The sequence below is a fragment of the Chinchilla lanigera genome, unplaced genomic scaffold (genome assembly GCF_000276665.1).
Source record: "Chinchilla lanigera isolate Chin_1 unplaced genomic scaffold, ChiLan1.0 scaffold00047, whole genome shotgun sequence".
NCBI classification, from domain to species: Eukaryota; Metazoa; Chordata; class Mammalia; order Rodentia; family Chinchillidae; genus Chinchilla; species Chinchilla lanigera.
Window position 1 is genome coordinate 1,076,120 of NW_004955448.1, and position 27,316 is coordinate 1,103,435.

The 27,316-nt window shown below is 36.2% G+C and overlaps 1 protein-coding gene across 2 annotated transcripts in view; it reads left to right on the forward strand.

Annotated features, from left to right (window-relative positions):
- Window positions 1-27,316, forward strand: part of Rnf13 (ring finger protein 13) — a 141,937-nt gene that overhangs the window by 22,444 nt on the left and 92,177 nt on the right. For both annotated transcript variants that reach the window (XM_013518631.1, XM_005393005.2), the window contains exons 2-4: window positions 3,624-3,753; window positions 11,610-11,690; window positions 27,032-27,157. In XM_013518631.1, coding sequence (XP_013374085.1) covers window positions 3,640-3,753; window positions 11,610-11,690; window positions 27,032-27,157 — 321 coding nt within the window. In that variant the 5' untranslated portion in view covers window positions 3,624-3,639. The remainder of the gene's footprint in view (window positions 1-3,623; window positions 3,754-11,609; window positions 11,691-27,031; window positions 27,158-27,316) is intronic.

Genomic DNA, 27,316 nt, shown 5'->3' on the forward strand with positions numbered 1-27,316 from the left:
ATCTGTGAGCATGGGAGATCTTTCCATCTATATTGGCTTCTTTAGTTTCTTTCTTTAGTATTGTATAGTTTTCATTGTAAAGTCCTTTCACCACTTCAGTTAGGTTGATTCCTAGGTATTTTATTGGAAATAGAATTGTTTTCCTGTTTTCTTTCTCAGTACGTTATTGATGTATAAAAAAAGCTATTGATTTTTTAATGTTAATTTTGTATCCTGCTATAATCTGTGTTTACCAGCTCCAAAAGTCTAGTGGTAAAGGTCTTGTGGTCAGAAAGTCAAAGTATAGGATTATATTGTTTGTAAATGAGGATAATTTTATTTCTTTTCTATTTGTGTTACTTTTGTTTCTTTCTCTTGCCTGATTGCTCTCGGTAAAATTTCAAGTTCTGTATTGACTAGGAGTAGTGAGAATAGATATCCTTGTCTCCTTCCTGGTTGTAGAGGAAGTGCTTTCAGATTTCCCCATTCAGTATGATTATGGCTGTGTATTTTTTATAAGTTTTATTTAACGAGGTATTATTCTTCAATACCTAGTTTCTGCAGGGCCTTTATATTAAATGATGTTGAATTTTGTTGAAGGCTTTTTCCTGTGCCAGCAGAGATAGGTGATTATACCATTTTTATACCTGATTCTATTTATGTGGTATATTACGTTTATTGATTTGCATATGTTGAAACATTTTTGCCTCCCTGGACTGAAACCAACTTGATCATAATGTATAATCTTTTTAATGTGTTGTTGAATTTGTTTTGCAAGTATTAAGGATTTTTATATCTGTTTTTATCAAAGATATTGGCAGTAAGTTCCAAAGCAGTTTAAACGAAACACATTTCATATTATTAAACATTCCCTAGATTCTCATACACAAGGTAGAAGAAATAATCCAGTTACTGTTGTGCTTTACTCATTGGTTTAAAACCCTGAATACCTATATAGGCAGAGACATGCTCTTATCTTCTGAACTTAAATCTTGGATATTGGTGCTGTTTTCAGTTAGGCTTAATGGTGTGACCTTTAGAGACACTGTTAGGTTTGAATGCTGGCTCTGCCATTGTTCATTATTTGATCTTGGCAAAATCGGTGTCTGTGTTTTCTCCATCTATAGAAGTTGTTAGGATTAGATGAGTTAACTCAGTAACATGCTTACAGCAATTCCTACCATTTACCAAGTGGTTAATATTAGTTGTTTTGGTTATTACTAGTTCTTTGCCTTTTTTAATCTCTTTTTTTTGTACTGGGAACCGAACTCAGGACATCATACTTGCCAGGCAGGCACTTTTTTAATCTCTTTTTTTTTGTACTGGGAACCAAACTCAGGACGTCGTACTTGCCAGGCAGGCACTGTGCTGCTGAGCTATATCCCCTGCCAGTCCTTTGTCTTTAAGAGTCATTTTCCCCTCAGACTCTTTCGCCCTACCTCGAAGTTGCATGGCAGTTTCATAAATTTAGAAGGAAAGTCACAGTTCTTGTTCAGATTCAATCTTCTAAATAGGTCACTGGTCAACCTGGTAGATACTTATTCTTTGTAGTAATATTTAATAGCAACAGTATCTTATTTTATAAGATTTTGTATATTTTTATGATTTCTGGCTAGACATTGTCCATGTTTAGGGATTCACTGGGAGAGACTTACATACAGGTCTCAACATATGGTTTTACTCATGACAGTGATTTATTACAGCAGAAGGACACAAAGCAAAATCAGGAAAGGGAAAAGTCACGTGGGACAAAGTCCAGGATAAACCAAATATAAGCTTCAGGAGTCCTGTCCCAGTGGAATCATAATGGATGTGCTTAATTCCTCCAACAGTGAGTTGTGATAATACATTGCGGTGCCTACCAAGAATGCTCATTAGAGACTTAGTGCTCAGAGTTTGTATTGGGGCTATTCACATCTAAACCCTCTGCCTAGCATATGCCAAAATTCCAGACTCCCAGAAGGAAAATAGGTATTCAGCGTAAGTCACATTGTTTATAAAATCTGTAACAAAATGGTAGGAGCCATCCAGAAATCTAAATTCACAGATGCCAGCCAAAGACCAGCCTTACAAATGTAAATAGGCTTTTCTAAGGATGGCAGCCTCAGGCCTGCTCTTTAACTCTTTTCTGCACAGTGGATTGTTAAATCTGTGTTGTACTTCAAAAACTATTGTCAACAAATCTGTAGTTTTAAGACATTTTTATGGCAATACAGTTTACACACTAAGAAATTCAAAGTGTACAGTGCTGTGATTTTTCAGGTTACTTATAAAGTTGTACAACCATAGCTAGCTGCAATCTAATTTTAGAACCTTTTTATCATCCTTCCTCCAAAACTGTGCCATTAGCAGTTACTCCGCATTCCTACCTGTCCTCCTCCTTTCCCTCAGCCCCCATTCGACCGCTAATCTATACTTCGTTTCTGTGGAATGCATCTGTAAATTAAAATGTTTTCACCTTTAATTTTATCTCTGATATTAATGACTGTATAAGATGTTAGTTCAAAAATTATTCACAGGTATACACTTTCACAATAGGAGTCAAAGATTCAAAATTTGAGTCTATGTGGTAGCTCCCAACAGAACAATTATCATCTGTACTCATTGTTAAAATTGATATTGTGAATTGGTCATATTTAATGATATAATTCAAGTGTCAATGCTCATTGGTAAATTGTTGTATATTACACTTTCAAACAAGTGAGAACAAAGTTTGCAAAGACAAAGAGACTTTACCAGTTAAGCATCTGTAATAAAAAAAATCAGTAATTTGAAATGGTCTGAAACTAGAAACTTTTTGAGTGTTATAACTCAAAAAGCTTCAGGTCTGGGGGAATTTGGGTTTTGGATTTGAAAGGACTAAACATTAATTAAGCAAATATCAAATCATTTTGTTTTTTTTTTGTTTGTTTTTGTCTTTTTTGAGAGAGGGTGTCACTGTGCAGTTCAGGCTGGCCTTTAGCTCACTTCGTAGCCCAGGCTGGCCTTGAACTCACAATGATCCTCCTGCCTCAGCCTCCCAAATGCTGGAATTACAGTTGTGCACCACCTCACCCGGCGTTCAATTCATTTTGGATTTTGAGTTTCAGCCTCTATACTAATAAGCTGCCATTTTTTCCATCCTTTAGTATGGGTATAATATGCAAATGTAAATTTACATTTGTATTTGTATTGAGCCCCAGAGGCTACATTTTTACAAATTATAGAAGATTTTAAATTGTAAAGATTTGTCCATGTATTTTTAAACATTATTTTGATTGAAATTTTTATTTTTCTGAAACAAACTATGGGAGATTGTTTGCTTTGTGGTTAAAACAGAGCTTAGTGTCACCATGAGTTATGTAGTTACTTTTTAAAAATGTTTATTTTTTTAGTACATGTTTACAGTATGTAATGATTACATTTATTGGGGCAGTTGGTACATGTACATGACACATCATAACAAATAATCTCCTTCCAACTTATGTAGGTACTTCCAAATATATATAAATTCTTAGGCTTTTAAAATAAGTTTTAATCTTAATGTTTGCACATATTTGTGATTAAAAAGGATATTTTTGACATTAGGGAATCAGTGTAGCCAGTGACTTAGTCTCAGGAAGAAGCTGCCAGTTCTCATTGTTATTCACGTTCTTGTCTCCCAGGTGACTTGCCAGCGAGATGCTGCTCTCCATAGGGATGCTTATGCTTTCAGCTACCCAAGTCTACACCATCTTGACTGTCCAGCTCTTTGCATTCTTCAACTTACTACCGGTGGGAGCAGACATTTTAGCGGTGAGTATAGTAATATTTGTTCATGCTAAAAATTCTTTAAAGAGCAACTTTAAAAAGTCCTTAGTGCTGGCATCTTATAAAACACCTGTAATATCGAAAAACATACACATAGTTACTAGAAAGTGTGGGACCTTATTCACTTTATTGTTTAATGTCCAATATAAGATCTCATGCACAAGAAGTACCTGTGAAATGATTTTGCTTTTGAGAGTGTGCATGCACATATGTGCTCGCTTATAGATACTTACATGCTTGTGTATTTATATAGACTCTGTTTTCCTTACTACTGACTGTATTTCTAATGACTATTAGATCTCTCTTTCTCTCATGACAGTAGTATATCTATTGGTAATAATAATTTAGAAATTCCACAAGATGTCCATGGAAAATTTCAATTTATGATTAGGATTAATGAGTCAGATGAACAGTACTGTGGCCTTAGGTTTCATAGTGAATAGAAAAGTTTTTAATTAAGAAGATTGCAACCCAAAACCTTAGTAGTTTTCTCTTGGCTATGTCTTAGTCTCTTCTACTATAAGAAGTATATCTAGTTCCTATTTCTTGTTCTGGGAAGGTATAAAGGGAGGAGTTAACTCTGTGTGTGTATGTATGTGTGTGTATGTGCAGCTTTTTTATATTCCAGGTCTGAGCTAAGGATTTATTATTTTTACTATCTGAGTGTAGCCGATTTATTTGATGGTATTAGGTAAGAAATAGGAGGACCACATTATTGCTCGTCAAAGCTTGATGTGGTTCTTAGATGTGCTTCTGCATGGTATAGTAGAACACTCCTGGCAGATTCCAGGATAATTGTGGAACTTGAGAGAGCAGTTTTATACTTACTTCGTATGAGAGTTCTCCCTCTCCATTGCCCTCTTTAGTAGAGAACTGGTCAATTAGGTTTATTTATTTATTTCCTGGTGTAGTCTGGTTCTTTTTGAGGTAGAGTGGATGTAGTTGAATTTTTAAGGACTGAGTGTTGCTACTTAATTCTCTCCTTTACCTTAGTCTGCAAAATCATTGAAATAGTCTCTTAATAACTTTTGAAATGGGGGCTGGGGATTTAGCTCAGCGGCACAGTGCCTGCCCAGCATGTGCAAGGTCATGAGTTCGATCCCTGGTACCGGAAAAAAAAAACCAAAACCAAAAACAAACTTTTGAAATGAGTTACGGGACTTATGAACTGGTCAGGAGATGAAGTTCTCCTTGTCTCCCTTCTCTTCTCTGCTGTCTCTTTCATTTTTAAAGCTTGTCACTCTTTCAACTTCTTTCTTTGGTACCTGAGGTAGATTGTTAGTTCAGCTGTCAGATAGCTAAGTGATTTTTTGGTGGTCTGCTCTGGGGTCCTAGGCAGCTGTGTAATCTTGATAAAATTACTTTCATTATAAATCAGTTGTGAGGCAGAGGAGCAGAATGTGACAGCATCATTCCCTGGAAGTGAGTCAAGAGGTAGAAAACATTAGCTCTTCATGTTAATTGAGTAAAAGCATAGTCCTAAAATCTGAGTTTACAGTAATATAGATTGAAGTAAGTTGGAGATCAGCTTGATTCTGTTTCCATTTAGACCAGAATTGAGATGCTAGTTTTGAAAGTACATGCTAGTTTTTATTGTGCTATTTGTGTGCCATATTTTTTTTTCTTTTTTTTTTTTTGTTGGCTGTTAAAATCTTCCGTTTATTAATTCCCAGTGTTTTTCCAATTGGTGGGTGATTTCTAGGAGGCTGTGGAGCTGGTACTATAGTGTGTTCCTGACGAGTCAATAAGGTCCTGTAGACTGGAGGAGGGGTCTCCAGTCTCCAGTACGGTGGCCTGTTAGGAACTGGACCACACAGCAGGAGGTGAACGGCAGGTGGGCAAGTAAAGCTTCAGTTGTATTTACAGCTGCTCCCTATTGCTTCCATTTCTGCCTGAGCTCCACCTCTTGTGAAATCAGCAGCAGCATTAGATTTTCATAAGAGTGGGAACACTACTATGAACTGTATATGTTTGGGGAGAAGCTGCAAATACAAGTTAATATGGGTAGAGGGGTTTTACTGCACAGACCATAATAGATTAATTGCTTGCAGACTCATACCAAAATCTTATTAGTAAATGGCAAGTGGTAGTTAAGCTGCATAGAGTGGCTGGGTTTATAGTGGCAAATGAATTGTAATTCACTTGTAAAGTTGCATCTGTGGCAGCCTTTAAGTCAGAATCTGACACTTAGTTTAGTCCATGCATCGCCCACATGTTATTTTATTTACCACTTTAATCTGTGCCTCTTTTCTGGACTATCTACTTGTTTTAGTCAGTTTTCATAAGCCCATAGGCTAAAATGAATAAAAAACAAGTGTCACTGGAGAACTTCTCTGAAAAGGGGGACAGACCCAATGATGAGACAGCAGAAGATTCTGACACTGCCAACAAAAAGAAAGCTACCTTTAGAAGAAAATACTGAGTCCTACTTATATTATAGGCTCATTGCAACAGGTGATTCACATTCTCAAAGCCTGCTTGTATAATGTGTGGTGACCAGTGATCCAACAAAGCCATGAAGCCTTCAATACTTCTCCATATGGAGACCAAGCATCCTGCATTAAAAGACCAGGCTTTGGAAGTTTTTTTTTTAAACATGGAACAAAGATCAGAAGTCATTACTGAAGGCCACCACCACTTGATGAAATGTGTCTGTGCTGACAGCAGCATTCCTAGTGGTTAGCTCCATTGCTAAAGCTAAGAAGCCTTTTACTGTTGGTAAAGAGTTGATCCTATCTGCCGCTAAGGACATTCATCATGAGCTTTTGGGAGAGGCCATAGTTCAAAAGGTGGCGTGTTTTTTTCAGATAGCATCATAACTAGATGAATTGATTAAACTGCAGAAGATACTGAGGCACACTTGTTAGGATCAGTGAGTCACCATGATACACAATCCAGGTTGACAACTCTACTGCTGTTGACATCAAGGCAACAATGCCTGCTATATTGTGATAAATTTTTCAGGAGGGCGTGTGAGGATATGTTGTGTGCACTTTGAGGGTATGTGATATGTACTTTGTTGCCAGCCAGTACCAGAGGTGCAGAACTATTCAAGTCTTTGAATGATTCCAGATCAGGAAAATCTAACTGGTCATTTTATGTCAGTAAACGCACAGATGGAACAGCTGCCATGACTGGACAGCTTTCTAGTTTCACTACTTGAGTCAAAGAGGTTGCTTCAGAATGTGAGTTTACACACTGTGTGATTCATAGAGAAATGCTGAAAAATGTCACCTGAACTTAACAGTGTTTTGTAGGATTTGATTAAAATTACCAACCACATTAACTACATCTGTCCATGCAGCTATGTGAGGAGAAAGATGCAGAACACACATGCCTTCTACATGGACATGAGATGGCTTTCTAAAGATAGACTACCAGAGTTTTTGAGTTAAGAGAGCTGCTCAAGAGATTTCTTTTAGGAAAATAGTTACCACTGGCAACACATTCCGTTGACAGAATGGGTTGCAAAACTTGTCTACTAGTTTGACTCATTTAAACTATTCAGTGAACTTAATCTGTCACTTTAGAGGAATAGTGACTGTGTTGAAGTCTCAGATAAAGTGGTTGCATTTAAAACCAAATTGGAATTACAGGATGGTGAATGAATATGGGGATTTTTGACATGTTTCAAACATTAGCAGAGATTTTTGAAGAGACTGAGCCAGGGCCTCCTTTCTCCCACCTGGTGCATGATCATCCATCTCATCTTTCGAAAGAGTTTGAATATTACTTCCTAACCACAAAAGATCTCCAAACTGGGAAGGAATGGATCTGTGACCCATTTGTGAATGAATCAACTTTGTCCGTGCTTGAAGAGTATCAGATCCTTGAGATTGCGAATGATGGTGGCCTTGGAAGTATATTTGATATACTTTCAAATTTCCACACATTATGGATTAAAGTCAAGAAAGAATATCCTGAGATTGCCAAGAAAAGCACTGAAAAATCTGCTTTCATTTCCTTTTTTGTGAGGCGGGGTGACAGCAACCAAAATGAGATACTGGAGTAGATTGGACCTAAGCAGCATACTTCAGGTGTCACTTTCTCCTAGCGCTCCTAGGAAGGACTCTAGTTGCAGGAAAGTAAGATTAGGGCTCCCACTGATTCTGCTTTATAATGAGTGGTATTATTTCATTACGTATTATAATTTAGTAATAATAATAGAAATAAAGTGCACAATAAAGAAAATGTGCTTAACTCATCCTAAAACAATCTTCTACCACTTTCTCTCTCTCCATGGAAAACCTGTCCTTCATGAAACTAGTCCCTGGTGCCATCAAGGAGCCACCACTGTTCCAGATCATGAGTAACTGTGAGGCAAGACTGTATCTTGTTAAACTTCTGCGTTCCTAGTACATACTATCCATTATGCAATAGGACATCAATAAACATTTGAGCTGATTAATAGCCTTTCCTTAGAGATTCAGTTCTATCATGTTTTGTCCTAATAGCATTTGTTTTTTGGTTCTTTCAGATTTACATTTTTTTTTGGTACTGGGAATCAAACTCACAACCTTGTGCTTGCCAGGCAGGCACTGTGCCTGCTGAGCTATATCCTCAGCCCCCAGATTTACTGTTTTTGTCTCTTATCTCATTATTTCTCTTTTCTTTGACCCCAAAATAAATGTGACATTATTAATTACATAGATTTATATCTAGAAAAATAGATTTTTAGAATTGACAGGGGAGCCAGGCACATGCGTGTTATCCCAACACTGTTAGAGGGAAAGTAAGGTGGGAAGATCTCAAGTTTGAGCCCAGCCTGGGTAACTTATCAACTTAGCAAGATCCTATCTCAAAATTAAAAAAACAAAAGGGCTAAACATGTACCTCAGTATAAGGGCTCTGAGTTCCTTCCCCAGTACCACAAACAAAGCAAACAACCACAAAACTTAGAGGCCCTTAGGTCACAAGTGGCTAGTTAACCAAGCTGTGTCTCTGGCCTTTTTAGGAAGTATATCTCAGTATTTTTACTTTGTTTTATGGAGTCAGACAACCCAATTTTGGTTGACATTGCATCTACCTTTTGATCTCATTGTCTGGATTGTTGGATTTGTTTCGTGGTAGTGGTTATAAGGTCAGCAAGCTGAGCAGCAGAGAAGCACCTCATGGTAGTGGTATGAATAGACTAGATTATTGTGGTAGTAGTTAAGAGGTCCGGGAATGGATTTACAGTCAGAGTTTCAACTCTACCACTGTGTAGTTTTATAGCCTTGCTCAAATTACTTAGCATCTCTCTCTTTTTTTTTTGTACCAGAAATCTAACTCAGGACCTTGCGCTTGCCAGGCAGGCGCTTATGCCACTGAGCTATATCCCCAGCCCTAGCATCTCAAATTATAGTTAATTCCTTACAAAAGTTGGAGTGTATGGAAGACAGTGTACAGTGGGTTAAGAGCCAGGGCTCTGGGGCTGGACTGCGATAGTTAGTCTCCCTATCTTTCTAATTTACTAGAGAAAATTTTTTTCAATATTCTGTGGTCAGTTCATAACGTAAAAATGATAGTAACAGTAACATCAGCAATCCCTAGCTTTTTTGGCATCAGGGATCAGTTTTGTGGAAGACAAATTTTCCAGGGAGTGGGATGGGCAGGATGGCTTTGTGATGATTCAAGTGCATTAGATTTATTGTGCACTTTATTTTTCGCTTGTTCTATCTCCATTTATCTAGATAAATTTCTTTATTTTACAGTGATATCTTTGAATAGAAGGAGCTAAATAACTTCACGTTCAACATGAAGCTGATCATATTTAATTGAAGCAATTAGAGAAAAGATACTTTAATTAAGAGATTTAACGATAAATTGTGGTCATGGATTTAAAAGCACTTGATGGCTCTAAAGAACTTTGTAAACAGTAGCACACACTGTAAATGTGAATTACTATTGCGGTGAAAAATTAGCCTGAATCAATCACCGCATATGTGTGATGGTGTTCAAGTGTGCTGCTGTACTGACTTATCACAGAATGGATAGGTTCAGGAGCAAATTCAGATGCTGAATCACAGCTTGTTGAATTAATTGCAAGCATACGGTGAGGAACAGAGTAAAAGAGGGAATGTGGGGACAATATAGTGTTTCGGTGTGATGCAAGAACTGCACTACCTGAATCCTGTGTGTAGTTTGTTGAGTTTCTCCTGCTTTCTCTGCTTACGGTATGGCGATCAGGACCTGAGTTGGCTGTGAACCAGGAAGACTTGCTCTATTAAGAGAGATTAGGACATTTATTATTAAATTGTGGAGCTCTTTATCTTCATACTTTTTGCAGGTGCCATAAGATGCTAAAATGGGGCTCACCAGTACATGTTAAGGAATGGTACAACTATTAATCTGGATGTGTTGCCCTACTCATGCTTTGTGGACATTTAAGGTTTACTTGATCCCCTCATCCTTTTCTGTCAATGTTATAGTTAGTAGTAGGTAATACTCTTGCTTTGTTCCATCCTTTTTATCTATATTCCAAAAATGTTTTGGTTTTTCTTCTCATAGCCTGCAGGTTATGCACAACTATCTTACCTTCTAGTACATCACAGTTTTCATCTGTGCTTCAAAAGTTAGTTGTTTACTCTCTGTGCTTAGTTTTACCTGTCTTCCCTGTTTCTTTTGTTCTGTGTGTTGCAGAATGAACATTATTAAATGATGCAGTGAACTCTCAAAACTGTATCATTACTGTTATCTTCTCTTTTTTGGGGGGGGGTACCAGGAATCGAACTCAGGACCTTGCACTTTCCAGGCAGGCGCTTATGCTGCTGAGCTATATCCCTGGCCCACTATTACCTTCTGAAAGCACAGATAATCTTTCACAGTAAACAGCATGCTGTCATGTAGTGTGTATGGATAATCTTTACAGCCTTCAGATGTTATTTTTTTATTTATTTTGGGAGGGCGTACCGGGAATCGAACTCAGGACCTTGCGCTTGCCAGGCGGGTGCTTATGCCACTGAGCTATATCCCCAGCCAAGCACAGATAATCTTTTTTTTTTTTTAATTTTTTTTTTTTTTGTTTTTGTTTTTCTCCGGTACCGGGAACCGAACTCACGGCCTTGCGCATGCCAGGCAGGCGCTTTTGCCGCTGAGCTAAATCCTCAGCCCCCTACAGATAATCTTTGTTTGCTTTAAGCAAAAGACTGATAAATACTACAGGATAATCAATTATGAGAGAAGGAAAGTTGTTAAATATCTTCAGCTTTCTCTGTATATGTATTTCATAGAGTTTAGTTTTTTCACTGTTCTGTTGTGGATAAAAATTATATCAAAATTATTAAATCCTTAAAAGTATGATTTGATATTGCCTTTTCTCCTTGGGAAAAAGTCATTTTTCAAAGCTAGAGAATAAAATCCTGTAAATCTTTTGCCTTAAATCAAACCCTTAAAACATAGAGAAAACAAAGTGGAACTCTTCTGCTAAAAAAATGGTATGTGTAGAAAATGCTTGTTAGGGAAATATCTATGGAAAACTCAGAAAACAGTAGGTTGGTGTTACAGAATTATTGTTCTTTGATAATATGAAATAAAAATCAAATTTAAACATTTGTGTATGTTATAATTTGTATGTAGTACTTGCTGTTTTAGTAGATACACATTTAGGGGCTGGGGATATAGCTCAGTGGCACAGATGCCTGCTTGACAAGTGTAAGGTCCTGAGTTCGATTTCCGGTACCAAAAAACCCCCAAAAACAAAAGACACACATTTAAAAATTTGGCTTTATTATGTTAAGGTATATCAATAAATCAGGATTATGAAAATGATAAAATGCTTAATTTAATACATTTTAATGTTTTAAAATTTTAAAATGTCATATAATTGGTTTTAACTTGATTATTTTTAATTTTATATTTAGTATAATTTTGAAAATGCATCTCAGACATTTGATGATCTTCCAGCAAAATTTGGGTATAGACCTCCAGCTGAAGGTTTAAAGGTAAGAAAATAGTAATATGGTAAAGGCACAAGGTGTTTAATAAGGTGGTTCTTTATATAGACTGAAAACATTTCTTGTTAATAATTATTTATTATAAAACTCATGCATAGTCACTTAAAAAAGGTAAAGAGTATTCAGAAGATATGCATGTGACTCTGAGCTTAATATCTAGCACACACACATAAACGATATGGAGAAAGTAGAAATCATGTATGATTGTATTTTTCTGGACTAGCCATTGTTAGCATATAAGTATATAATATTTTGAACCTGTTTTCTGGAATAAATGGTATATATTTTGTACATGGATGTTCATATATATATTTATGTAAATGTTTACATATACAATAAATCTGTTTTTAATACACTTAAACTTTTTTTTTTTTTTTTTTTTTTTTTATCCGGTACCGGGAACTGAACTCACGACCTTGCGTTTGCCAGGCAGGCGCTTTTGCCTCTGAGCTAAATCCCCAGCCCCACACTTAAACATTTTAAATGTACATTAATACATTTAATATTATTTTTCTTTTTGTGTTAATGTGTATCTAGATCATTTTTTCATGCTGATAAGTAAGGATTTACATTATTACTTTCAATGGCTATATAGTTTTACAATACCATAAAATACTATAGATTTTGAACTTTAATTTGTCTAGGTTTTCTTTCTTTAAAATTTTATTTTATTTTTTTAGCTTACTGTCCCTCAGACAAAGGGCTTCTATCTAGAACATATAAAGAATGAAAAAATATCAGCCCCCCCAAATTCAAAGACCAAATCCAAAAATGGGCAGCTGAGATGAATACACACTTCTCAGATAAGAAAATACAAATGGCAAATAAATACATGAGAAAATGTTCAACATCATTAGTCATTTGAGAAATGCAAATTAAAACAACATTGAGATTCCACCTTACCCCAGTAAGAATGGCTAGCGTTAAGAAATCAACCAGTAACAAATGCTGGCGAGGCTGTGGAGAAATAGGAACTCTTCTCCACTGCTGGTGGGAATGCAGACTGGTAAAACCACTGTGGAAATCAGTTTGGAGATTCCTCAGAAAACTAGGTCTAGAGGTCCCATTCAACCCAGCTATCCCCCTGCTGGGTATTTTCCAGAAGATCTAAAAGCATCATATCACAGTGATATATGTGCACCTATGTTCATAGCAGCACAATTTGTAATTGCTAAAATGTGGAAGCAACCCAAATGTCCATCTACTGAGGATTGGATAAGAAAATTGTGGTACTTTTATAGAATGGAATATTACTCAGCTATAAAGAAAGATAAACTCGAGGTCTTTATAAGTAAATGGTCACAACTAGAGACCATACTCATAAATGAAATAAATCAGACCTGCATGTGCAAGCACCGCATTGTTTCACTAGTGTAAAACTTGAAAGAGTTAATTTAAACTAGGAGGTATGATAGACATTGTGAAATGATAAGAAAACCCTCAAGGGTAAAGGGCGGATGTGGGAAAAGAGAAGGGAAAGAAGGTGAAATTTTGTATGTATGTATATACAGGATAGTTAACATAGTTGTTCTACTGTCTTCTATTTTTTTGCTGAAAGAAACTGTCAATGAGTCCTTGATTGATCAATATTGCATGTCTCTATCTGTTTTCATGAGAAACCACTTTGAAGATATCAATATGTAATACAAGAAGCATTGTTAATTTCCTACCGCTTTGTTTGCAACTCTGTATTGTCTATACTGTTCTTTTGCTATTTTATAAAATGTTGTCTGTCTATTAATGTTTTCCTCTTTTTATTTTTAAAATTAAAAAAATGAAATTTTATTTTTTGATAGACACATAAAAATTGTGTATATTTTGTGATTACCCTGTGATATTTTGGTACATTTGTATATTTTATACAATATATAATGTCCAATCAGGGTAGAAATATGTGTCTCTTCTTTTTAAAAATATTTTTCTATAAGTGTGTGTTTATAATATGTAGTAGTTACATTCATATTAGGGAATTAAGCATAATTTTAATTTTTCATAGTGGATATTGGAGTCATCAGTTTTTACTATTACAGACATGAAAATAAATGTTTTTAGTCATTTATTTTCAAAGAGTATGATTTTTTTTTTTCCTTTTTTCAGGGCTACTCTCTTCCTTGTCCTCTTATGTTTAAGTCTGCCTCTCAGGAGCAGTATATCACAGTCTTTCTGGATTACTGAAAGAGGGAATTGTTAAAACAAGTTTTTTTTTTTCTGGTACTGGGAACCGAACTCACGACCTTGCACTTGCCAGGCAGGCGCTGTGCCGCTGAGCTAAATCCCCAGCCCCTAAAATAAGTTTTAAATTACATGGTTGATATATGGTTGACTAGATGCTTATATAACCAGTAGTGGTTTTCTTCTTGCCGTCTTTTCTGTGTGTGTGTGTGTGTGTGTGTGTGTGTGTGTGTGCGCGCGCATGCGCACGTGGTCTCAAAGCCTCTGTGGAGAGAAAAACCTCAACATCTCGTTTGTGTGTGTGTGTGTGTGTGTATATATATATATATATATGCTGCCAGTTACCTTTCTTATACTTTGTAATTCTTTAAGTGGCTTGAACTGTTTTCTAAATTTATTTGTTTAATGTAGGATATCATCATTATAATACAGGAAATAATACTGAAGTACAATCTTTAGTCTCACTAATCTCGTATCAGTCATTTGGTGTTTATATGAAATTTGAAAGACCATGTATTTGGACAAAAGAAACATCATTTGAGTCAGCTCTGTGTTTGACTGATACCATCATTAGTTATAGCTGAATATTCTTTATAACTTCTTTTCTAAAACAAGGCTGATAAGCCTTTGTGACTTGTGAATATAAAACTTTCTGTATATTCTAGGACTTTACCTTATTGTATGGTAACTTTAACGTTGTCAAATAATTTGGAGCACCAGTTTTCTTTAAGCTATATTGTATACTTTACACAATCCAGTGAAATATGCTCATGTCATAGGAGAAAATAGGTGTAAGAAGAGGAAAAAAGATAAATTAGAATGTTAATAATTTTAGTAAGCACATGTATATAATACATTGGTTTTATTAACATAACGCCAAAACTATTTGAGTGCTGGACTGAGAATAGCGAAGCCTAGAATTTAGTCCTGGTTTTGACTTCATCTTTTGTGAAGATGAACGGCATGCCGGCATAGAAAGAACATGGCCTTTTGTTAGAGCTACTGGGTTACACATTCTAGTTCTATTGCTACTAAGTTACTCAACTTCGTTAACCCTTTGTACTTATCTACAGTAATACATCGGCAGAGGACGAGTATGAAGAAAGTGGCTGTCATTTGTTATTTCCCTCATTGTCTTATTTGGGGTTTAATTTGCTCTTCTTTTTTTCTAGTTTCCTTAGATAAAAAAGTCACTGATATGAGACTTTTTCTCTTTCCTTATACTGTATACTTACTTAGTGGTATAAATTTTTCAAAGGTGCTATTTTAGATGTATCTCACAACTTTTGATAAATTGTGTTTTTATTTTTATTTATTTCAAATGTTAAAGGTTAATTTTGTTCACTTCCCTTTTGAGGACTCTTACTAGGTGCTCTGTGTATTAGAAAGTTCTACTCTGTGAGATCATGAACTGTACCCAGCCTTGTGTGAGCTCCAGGTATTGTTTATTCCTTTCCAGTGTTGCTTTCCTTGGTTTGGGTAGTTTCCTCACGTACATGTGCATGTCACTATTCAGTCAGAAATCTGAGTGGATCCCTTTACGTCTGTCTGGGGTGCCCTTTCTCCTCACAACTCCATCTTTCTCAGTATTCTGCCCCACAAAATCAAGTTACACTGACCTCCACAACCTCTGAACTTTGTCTCCTCAACTCAGTGAGACTACCCGTCTGTTTTGGGTTCCTTTGCTGGGTAGTAAGTTCTGGGATCTTATTTTTTTATTTTTTTATTTTTTTTTAAGTTCTGGGATCTTTCAGCGGTAAATTGAAGTACTTGAGAGGTTCATCTCATTTGTCTTTCTCTTCATAGAAATCTTTGTCCTGCCTGCACTATTGCCCAGTATTTGAAAACTGATGTTACATATCATTTGTTTGGTTTTCTAGTTAAGGCAAGAGGGTAAAACAAGTCCCTGTTATTCCATCATGGCCCCAAAGTATAAGTTACCTTAGTAGCAGATAAATCCTAGTTATCAAATCCTTTTAAAACAAATTACTTAAAAATTTTCACTTCAGGAGATTATTAAGGTGAGTGATTTTTAAGCTGCTTGTTGACATTGTGAATTTTTTCCTCTTTTTTTCTTTTTTAGTCTCAGTGAACTAAAGTGTAATAGTCTGGGGTTTTTATTAATAAGCTTTTCCATTCTTGGAATATTAATATGAAACAAATTTATTTCCAATACTTTCTGGACTTTTTCAGAAATAATAATTTTAAAAATTATATAATTGGTCTAACTTACACTGCTGACTTTATAAGCATTTTAAAGTAATCTTTTAATGATTTTGGATTTAATAAGCTTTTAAGAATTATATCGTAAAATAATCTTTTATTAAAATGTAAAATTTAATTCATTAAGTAAAGTATATAACCAGAAGATGTTGTTGGGAGAAATGTAACAGTATATGCAGTGAGATGTAACAGCAGCGTGACTGGGGACATGGGTCCTGGAAGTTGATTCTGGGATTGCATGCTAGCTATGTGTAACCTTGGAAAGTTACCTTTCGTGACTTAGCTTCTCACCTGTGAAATGGGAATGATAACAGTATTAGTTCATAGTTGCTGCAAAGATGAACTGAATTAGTACATTGAAAGGGCATAATGCCAGACACACAGTTCTGAGTGCCATATTCAACTAATGTGGGATTCATTGTTTGCTATTACTGTAATTATTATCATCTCATAATTTTAGGTATTTACTAATAAAACAAATTAACACTTTTCTCCCTCTCTTCTCACTTGTAATTTTCAACATGCTTTGCTGCCTTGCTTTCAGCTTCGTTGTGGACAGGATGGCTGTGGTTTAGTTTAGTTGTGAGGAGTAGGTAGTCAGAGCAGCTGAGTTGTAGGTGGGCTCTAGGGTCCATAGAGTTAATAGGGTCGATAAAGGTTAAGAGCTAATTCAAGCTAATGGCTAGGCTTAGCAATGTAAAGGAAAGCATAAGAACAAAGGATGAAAGTTAAAATGAAAGGGGAAAAGGTAGATTAAGTTACTTGACAGCTCCTCTGGGGCTGGACTTGGAAAAATTTAGAAGTGCAGAATAACCAGTTTCCTTTGAACTCAGTTTCTTGTGAACCAGCTAAATAACTGATTTTCTCCAGATGGTAAACCTACAAAGCCACCTTTTGAAAACAAGTCTCCATTGCTCTGCTCGTCTGTTTGAGGTCAAAACAAAGCCAATTCAGCATTTCCTCTTCTAGAAATCCCTTGTGCTGGATGTTCACCACGAGGTTGGTTTTTCTTTTAATTTCCAGTAAACACCCTCTTAATTCCCTTTGTCTGCGATTTTATTCTTCAACTGTATGAGACAAAGAATTTGAATTTATACAAAATTTAATGACCTCAGCATCACTATATGTATGTGGTTACTAAGTTTTCTTGTTAGGTAGTTTGCTATTCAATGTAAGCTGAAGGGAAGGAAAATCTAAAGCTCTTTGCAGCCAGAAACAATCTTTAAAAGAGCATTTGTTGAATTATCTCTTTATGACCTTAACCAGTGTAAGTTAGTAACAAAAGTAATTGTTCTGTAACATTTACCTTGAACTAAATATTTTCTGGAGTACTAAAGCAAGATTGTGTTAAATGTGATTTTTATGTTTAGGTTATTTGGCTATTCAATTAAAAATGGGTGACCTGAGTCACTTTGGAAAACTACTTAGCAGTATTTATCAAAGCTGGATAGCCTGTCATTTAGCTTGAGAACCTGTGATTCCAATTCTGTGTATCTCTTCAGTAGATGTGTACATGGGTTCACAACAAGACTTACAGTAGAATGTTTATAGTGACACTATAATTGCAGCAAACTAGTGCTTATCAACAGTGGAATAAATTGTGGTATATTTACAAGTTGGAATATTTCTATATAAAAATGAAAATGAAAGGTCTACAGAGGACCCCTCTGTGTTATAGATACTCAGCAGGAGAGAGTCTCACAAATCCAGCACTGAGAGAAAGAAGTCTAAAATAGCATTTACTATCCTGTATGACTTTTATGTCAAGTGTAAAATTAGGTAAAATCAAATGTAAGTGCTTAGAAATCCAGGCAGTGTCATTGGGGATGGAATGGGAATAATGACTAGTAAGGAGAATAGAAGAAGTTTCTGGATCATTATTAATGTTCTATTTCCTGATAAAGATGTACTTAGTTTGTGAAAATTTATCAAGCTGAAAATTATGTTTTGTGCTCTTCGCTTTATGTTCTAAAAGCTTTTCAAAGAAAATCAGCATATTTACATGTAATGTAGTATAGTATGTATATTTAACTATATCTCTGATCATATTAAGATTCCAGCCTGCAAGCAGTATTATTTTCCAGTGCCCCTGTTTAATTATCAGAGGATTACAACAGCAAAGAGAAGAAAGCTGGTCTCTGAGTCTCCTAGGCAATTTCCTTAGGGTTCTTACATATTAGCATAAAGAGCCCCTGTCAGAAGCATGGATGAGAGGATCTGTGATTGTAGAACAAATGAGAAAGGACTGTCCCCAAGAGTGACAGGACAGCACCATCTTGGCTACTCTTGTTTTAGGGTCCAGAGAGTTTTGCCAAATAAATTGACAAAGTTCATCCTGTTGCTTGGTAGGCTTTGTGGGTGAAATAAAGAAAATTTGTGTTTAGTTTTATTTTTTTTATTTTTTATTTTTTTATTTTTTTTTTGGTTTTTCTCCGGTACCGGGAACCGAACTCACGACCTTGCGCTTGCCAGGCAGGCGCTTTGCCGCTGAGCTAAATCCCCAGCCCCTGTGTTTAGTTTTAAATAACTCACATCTGAAGGAAGGATAGGAATTAGTAAGCTACTTTAGCAAGCTATTCATTTTAGAATCATTCGTAGGAAAGATAGTATTTAACACTTTAGGACCTGTTTTCTTAAAAATTCAGTCCATTTAGGGCAAAAAGTTTGTTTTGAGGACTTTTAGCTTATCTGGATTTGATTTTTATGTTATCTTAAATTTAAAAATAATATATGCTTGTTACAGTAGATTCAGCAATACAGAAATAGCCAAAAGGAGAAATTGTCTCCCATTCCTACTTGCAGTTTCTTTTGTTTGTTTTGTATTTTTCTTTCTTTTTTTGGTACGGGGAATTGAACTTAGGACCTTGTGTTTGCCAGGTAGGTGCTTGTACCACTGAGCTATATTCCCACCCCTTTCTTTTTGTTTGTACCATGTTTCATTGAATCTAAGCTGCACTTTATTATGCCACAGTTTAACCTCTCTGAAATGGGGATGTGTCTTTTTAAAGAAAATTTTTTTTGTTTTGTTTTGTTTTTTGAGACAGGGTTTTGCTGGGTGGTCCAGGCTGGCCTTGAACTCACTTTGTAGCCCAAGCTGGATTCAAACTTCTGGCAATCCTCCTACCTCAGCTTTCCGAGTGCTCAGATGTGAGTGTCTGCTGCACTCGGGGCCCGGGGTAGAGGCACACACAAAACCAGGACACAGGGGATGTAGAGCAGCAAGAGCCAAGTTTGTAACTGTAACTGTATACTGAAGCTTATTTTGTAAGAAGTTTTATAGCATACAAGTGTAGTTTTTTAGATAATATATGAGTATATACCGAGCCAAGTAATTGTTTTTTTGACAGTCTGTTTTAGGTGTGCTCTATAAACCAAGGTCTGTTGTTATCTTATTTTTTTAAACCATGAGAAGCAGAAAGTTGTCACACCACCACAAGACTGCTCGGGACATTTTATTTTTTACAAGGCCGGGACATTTTATTTTAATCTATAAGGCCTCTGGCCACTTTCCCATATTGTGAAAGCCTAGCCAAGCAAGTTTTCAAGGTTTTGCGAGGGGAGAACATTTTCTCCTCAAGAGGCACAGGCATTTTAGTCCTCATCTCGACCCCAAGTAACCTGCGGCTCCGGCCCACACAAAGGGAGGGCCTAGGGGCCTGAGGATCCTGTGTTTCCCACACTCAGATGACAGGCATGTGCCACCACACCTGGCATAACTTTTTTATTAAGTTTATTGATACAGTTTAGATGTACATAATGATCATATTCATCATAGGAAGTTTGTATTGGTATATGACATATCGTGATTCCTCTTTTTCCCCCAACCCCCTCCCCTCTCTTCAACCCCACTTCCCCTCCTTATTTACAAAGCTTTATTTCCATTTTATCATTTTTTATCCTTTTTTCTTTTTCCTTTCTTCCTTCCTTTCTCCCTCCCTTTCTGTAGTTCTCATTTGAACCATTTCTTACTGTTTTACAATACCTGTTATACACGTTGGTCCTTACCCTTTCAGTTTTTCAACCAGAGAAACAATGTGGTATTTACACATGTGTGACTAATTTATTTCACTTAAGAGTATGGTCTCAAGGTGCATCTATTTACATAGAAATGTGTACTTTGTCCTTCTTTGTGTCTGAGTAGTACTCCATTGTATAACCCCCCCCCCCACACACACATCTTTTTAAATCCATTCCTCAGTTGATAAGCATCTGGGCTGTTCCCAAGATTTAGCTATTACAAACTGTGCTGCTATAAATACGGGTGTGGATATATTGGTGTGCTATGATGTTTTTAATTCTTCCAGGGAAGATACCCAGAAGGGGAATACCTGGATCAAATGGGACCTCCAATCCTAATTTTTTGAGGAATTCACACTGATTTCTACAGTGGTGGTACCAATCTACACTCCTACCAACAGTGGAGAAGGATTCCTTTTTCCCCACAGCCCCTCCAGCATTTGTTATTGGTTGACTTCTTGATAACAGCCATTCATTCTGGAGTGAGATGCTATCCCAGTGTTGTTTTAATTTGCATCTTGAATGACCAGTGATGCTAAACATTTTTGCATATATTTATTTGCCATTTGTATTTCTTCATCTGAGAAGTGTGTATTCATCTCAGATGTCCATTTTTGAATTGGGTGTTTAAATTTGAGGTCTAAGGTTTTTCAATTCTTTATATATTCTAAATATTAGTCCCTTGTCTGAGGGACAACTGGGTAAAATTTTTTTTCCTCCCTGTGGTTGTCTTTTCATTCTATTGGTAATTTCTTTTGCTGTGTAAAAGCTTTTTAGTAAGATGAAATCTCAGTTGTTGATTCTTTGTATTATTTTCCATGCAATTGGGGGTTTGTTCATGAAATCTTTGCCTACACCTATGTCTTCAAGAGTTCTACCTGTATTCTCTTCCAGTAGATTTAGTGTTTCTGTTTTAATATTTAGATCTTTGATCCACTTTGACTTTAGTGCATGGTGAGAGATATGGGTCTAGTTTTAGTTTTTGGCATGTGGAAAGCCAGTTTTTCCAGCACCATTTATTAAAGAGGCTATCTTTCTTCCAGTTACCATGTTTGACTCCTTTGTCAAAGATAAGGTGGCTGTGAGTGTGTTTGAAGTTGTTTCTACATCTTTTAATCTGCTCCATTGATACTCAGGTCTTTTTTTTTTTTGGCCAGTACTATAGTAGCTTTGTAGTATAATTTCAAGTCAGGTATTGTGCTGTCCCTTTCCTTGCCTTTGTTGCACAGAATTATTGTGCTATTCTAGATCTCTTCTGTTTCCAAATGAATTTTAAGAATGTTTTCTCTAGTTCTGTGAGGTATGCTGATGGTATTTTGATTGGGATTGCATTAAGTCTGTGCAACAGTTTTGGGAGTGTGGCCGTTTTTGCTATGTTGTGTCTTCCTACCCATGTGCAAAGGATATCTTTCCATTTTCTGATATCCTCTTTGATCTCTTTCTTCAGAGTACTGTAATTTTCAATGTATAGATCTTTTACTTTCTTTGTTAGATTGATTCTTAGTTACTTCATTTTTTTTTTCAGTGCTCTTGTGAAAGGTGTTGTTTCCTTAATTTATTTCTCAGTGTGTTTATTTGTATACAGGAATGCTGTTGATTTTTGAGTGTTGAATTTGTATTCAGCTATGCAACTCAGTTATTAAATCTACACGTCTTTTGCTGGAGTTTTTGGGGTCTTCTATATAGAGTATCATGTCATTCATAAATAATAATTTAACTTTTTCCTTTCCTGTCCTTATTCCTTGTATTTCTTTCTCTTGTCTAATTGCTCAGGCTGATGTTTCCCAAACTATATTAAAATAGGAATGGTGGTAGTGGAGATCTTTGTCTTGTTCCTGATTTTAGAGTGAAAGCTTTTGTCCATTTAATATGATGGTGGTGGCTGTTGGTTTGTCATAGATGACTTTTATCAGATTGAGATAAAGACCATCTATTCTAATTTTTTGTAGGTTTGTTTTTTTTTATCATGAATGGAAGTTGGACTTTGTCAAATGCTTTTTCTGCATCTGTTGAGATGATCACATGATTTTTGTCTTGGCTCTGTTGATATGGTGTGTTACATTTGTTGATTTGCATATGTTGAACCATCCCTTGGATGAATCATACTTGGTCATAGTGCATAATCTTCTTGAAGATTTGCTGCATTCTGTTTGCTGGTATCTTACTGAGGTTTTTTGCTTGGGTGTTCATTATCAAGATTGGCCTGAAGTTCTTTCTTTTGGTTGGTTCCTTCTTTGCTTTTGGTATGAGTATAATCCTTATTTTGAGGAATGAGTTTGGAAGTATTGCTTCCTTTTCAATTTCATTAAAGAGTTTCATCAGTAATGGCATTAGATCTTCTCTAAATTTCTTGTAGAATTCAGCAGTGAATCCATCAGACCTGGGCTTCTCTTTGTTGATCAGTTTTTAATTATATTTTTCATTGCTTGCCCTGCCTGGTGGCTTCTTTCTGTTGGTGTTCTTGGAATTATGCACATTGTTATCTCCTTCTAGAATATTTTTCAGAATACATTGTAAAGCTGGTTTGGTGATCATGAATTTCTTCAGTTCTTTATCATAGAATTGTCTCATTTCTTCATTAATTATCAAAGATAGCCTTGCAGGGTACATCAATCTGGGTTGGAGGTTATTTTCTTTCAGGACTTGGAATACTTCACTTCAGCCTGTCTTTGACTTGAGGGTTTGTATTGAGAAGACTTCTGTGATTCTGATGGGTTTTCCTTTATAGGTGACTTGTATCTTTTCTCTAACAGCTTTTAATATTCTGTTCTTATGCTGAATTTCTGGAATCTTGATTACTGTAGATTTATGTTGGTCATGGCTAATTGGTCTATGTGCCTCACTTATCTGTATGTCAAAATTTTTTTTCCATGTGTGGAAAGTTTTCTGCCATTACTTCTTGAACAGTTTTTTTTTTTTTTCTTTAATATTGTTTATGCAGACTCTGGGTTTTTCATTGACTCTGATCAATCTTATATTGTTCTTCTTTATATCAACTTGCAGATGTTTAATTGATTTTTCACAGTCACTTGTTATTTTTAAGAGATCTTTCTTTTCATGATTGGTAGCTGAGATCTTGTCGCCTAGGGAATCTATTTCTTGAAATTTTATCTTCACTTTCATTTATGCAGTTTTGCAAACTTTTAATTGAAATTTTAATTTCCTGGACATCTGTTTGAATATGTTTCATGGATCATTTTTCTATACCCCTCTGTTTTTTTAAATCTATGTCTACTCTAGATTTGCAGAGTAAGTCCTTTATTATGGTCATCATCTCTGTCTTTTTTAATTTTACCTCAGAGATTATTTCTGATCTGATTTCCTCTATAGTGCCATGCACCTTTTTTTGAACTTCTATGATCATTTCAGAAATTTCAGATAGGTGGCTCCAATTTTCCTTTACCTCATTGTCCCTTGGACTCGTCCTGGGTGGGCTGGAAGTCTGGGGCTGCATTTTGTGTCTGTCTTATCATTTTCTATTTTTTTAAATTTTATTTTGTTTTGAGATTTTATTTTGTGTTGATACCTATAAATTTCTTATGGTAGGTAGCTTTTATCACTAGTATTGAGGCCTCCCTAGGAAATGTCTGTATAACAGGTGTAAGTGGTTCTTGGTTTTTGTGTGTGTCCCAAGATCCTACCTTCCCAGTTTGTTAATGGTGAGATGTTGCTGCCTGTTTGGCTCAGCACGCAGTTCATTGGTAATGGAGTATGGTGATGGTTATTATTGCAGATAATCACAGTGTTGTCATATGAGGGAGAAAAACTGATTACAACATGTATGACAGCCTGGCTAAAGTAGTACAATTAGCAACAACAATAGCATCAATCACAGTCTAGCAACTGATAAAATGTGGTAACTATTAATTTGGTTTCTTAAACCATAGGATGAAGCTCTATAGTTACATAAAAACATCCAACATATGTGAGGTACTTGTGTGCCATGAGTTTCTCCTTGCTAGAATAATTTTATCCTGTTTAGAAGGCTTAAATACCCCCTAATCAAAGGAATAGGGGACAAAACAGAGAGATGAATGAGGAGAAGTATAATAAAAGCAAAGCTGTAAGGCAAAGACTGATCACCCAAGTTTTGGGAAACTGAAGGGGAGAGTGCAAGAGCGAAAGAATGAAAGAGAATGCAAAAGAATATTGAAGTAAATCAGAAAAAGACTGTTCACTCACCTGAAAGTATCATAAAATCAAGAGAGATAGTTGAGGGAATAGAGAAGAAAGATAAATAGAAGAAAATAAAAATCAAGGTAAGAGACCTAAATAATTAAAAATAAAATAAAAAAACACAAAACAAACAAAAACACACACACACAAAACCCACGTCAACCAGACTGAAAAAGTAAAACCATTTAAACAAAGAGAAAGAAAAAAGTAAAATTCTCCCAGTATCCACAGTTCTGTGATAGTATCCAAGTCGGATCCCAGAAATGTGCTGTGTAACCCTGCCAAATTCGTGGTAGAATTTGGGTAGGGTGTGGGACTGATCCTGGCCTTTGGATTTGGAGGCTGGGATTGGTCTTCAGCTGACAACGCTTCGTGTGTCCATTTCTCCTACTGTGTTTGACTTTACGGCACTCCCCGTTGTTGTGGTGTCTTTTGGTAGGGAGAGCCTGGAGTTGTTCCCAGACCTGTGTGTAGTTGGCTCCTTCTGGACCTTGCACAGCTCCCTGTGTTTAGCACCACTAGCTTTTCCCCGGAGTCTAGGGTCGGGGAGTAGCCTTGTCCCGCTGCAGGCCAAGACTGCTTGGCTGTGTGTGCCAGTGGGCCAAGGTGGCCACCAGAGTGGAGTCTTGATGGTCCTAGCTCCTACCTCTCAGCGGATTCCCCCTAGTCTGCTTCCCAGCTGTTAGCAGTCCAGTGTGACTGGATAGCTCTTTCCTTATTCCACTCTGGGGCTTTGACAGTGATGTGACCTGGGCCTGTTCTGCTGCTGGGGTTCTCCCAGATCCCTTTGAGGTAAAATGGCAGCCCCTCCTGCCCACTTCTGTTCCATGTGTCTGTGTGTGCCGAAGCATGGGACTGTTCACCTTATTCGCCAACTGTTGGCTCTTCAGGGCCCCTCAGGAAAGTGTCCCACTGTGCTGGGCCTACCCCACTGGGGCATGCTGGGCCTGCTTTGCTGAGCTGTTTCTGTTTTTTCAGGCAGGGTCTCATTCTGTAGTTCAGACTGACCTTGAATTTGAAGTGATCCTCCTGCCTCAGCCTCTCAATTGCTGGGATTACAGGTGTGTAACACCATGCCCAGGTGGGGATGTGTTTTTAACTTTGCTTTAGCTAGATAGCATTCTTGATGGAGTTGTCATTACCTCAAGGAGAAATTTGCCGTAGTTCATTTAGTAATTTTTTTTCTTTTTTGGGGAGGGAATGGGGTCTTGCTATGTTGTCTAGATTGGTCTTGAACTCAAGTGATTCTCCTGCCTCAGCCTCCTGAGGAGCTGGGGATTACAGGCATGTGATAGCATGCCCAGCTTTGTATTGTCTTTAATTGATGTATCTGCCTTCTTGGTGTGACATATGGGTTGAGTTTAATTGCTTTTATAGACATGTAGAAAACAATTTAGTGTACTAGGTGATTTTGCATTAAAACAAAATTGTATACAGAAAGGCACAGAAATGAGAAAAAGATATAACAAGAGTAAAACAAATACTCATTGTTGGAAAGATTACCATACTTCTGTTTCTCTGTAAAGCAAAACCAAAAAGACTTTATATAATCAAGAAGAGGACCTATTCTCGGAATAAATGAAGTACTGGTGCATTTTATTTCAGAAATGTATGCAAAAGCTTTGCTTATTACAAGCCAAGCAGTACAGTTTAAGGCAGGAGAAATCGCCAAATCCTGTTAATTGGTTGTTGTGACATATTTAAATACCATGGAGAACTATTGTTAAAGTATTATGTCATATCTTTCATTCTTTATTTCTTCTTACAAAGGAGTTTAATGAACATGATTATCCCTTTTATATTCTGATTCAGTTTTTTTGTAGCATGTGTTGAGATAACCATTTGGCTTTTCTGTTTTACTCTATGAACAAAATTCTGCATTAATACATTCTGTGATGTCAAAGTACCCTGCGTTTCTGGGAAAGCAACTTGCTATTTTTCTTTAATTATGTGAAGACACTGTTTCAATTAGTATATATACATATATTTCATTTTAATGGTTGCATTGTCTTTATTATATGAATATTCTGTAATTTAAAAAATGGCTGATTTATTGATGTGCATGATTTTTGGTTTTTGCTATTGAAAATGAGTATAAGCAAACATTTTATATGTTGTTTTACATACTGAGACTGGTGTTTCTGTAAATGCCTAGCAGTTTACTTACAATGTACATTTTCCTTCTTTGAATATGTGAAATAAAGTTGAAAATTAACTTTAAAAAAGGATTTGCAGCCAGGTATGATGATGGCACATGCCTGTAATTCCAGAAGTCTGGGAGGCTGAAGCAGGAGGATGACAAATTTGAGCCCAGCCGGGGGAATTTAGCGACTTAGACCCTGTCTTGATATAAAATATGGAAAAGGATTGGGGCTATGGTTCAGTGCAAAGGCACTGTGTTCAGCCCTGTGCCCTGCGGGAAAAAAGGATTTTCTTGACTTAGGAATGTCAGTCATTGCGGAGAAAAACACGTCACCACGTTAATAGTGGTGGTTGTTTTGCCTGACTGTCCTATATATGATTAAAAAGAAACACATTAATATTAAAACAGAACTTATTTTAAAGAACTAAAAGCTTATGAAACCAAATTCTACTTTAGAAGCTCTGGGATTGTGAACAGTTCCAGTTGCCAGATAATGCATCTAGCCTAATGTGAAACACATGAAGCGAAGATGCATGCAGAGGTAGGTTGATTGATTAAGTGAAACAAAGCACTAACTTTATTACCATTTCTTTTTCAGGGTTTTTTGATTAATTCAAAACCAGAGAATGCTTGTGAACCCATAATGCCTCCACCAGTAAAAGACAACTCATCTGGCACTTTCATCGTGTTAATTAGAAGACTTGATTGTAATTTTGATATAAAGGTACTATTTTCTTCTTAAAATTGCTTCATTTTTTTTTTTTTAATTTTTATTTTAAAGAATAAAAGAAGGATAACATAATAATAGGGGGGACTTAGCAAATTACAGACAAAATGGTAGGAAATTATCAATGGTTATCGTTTTACATATTACTATCTACAA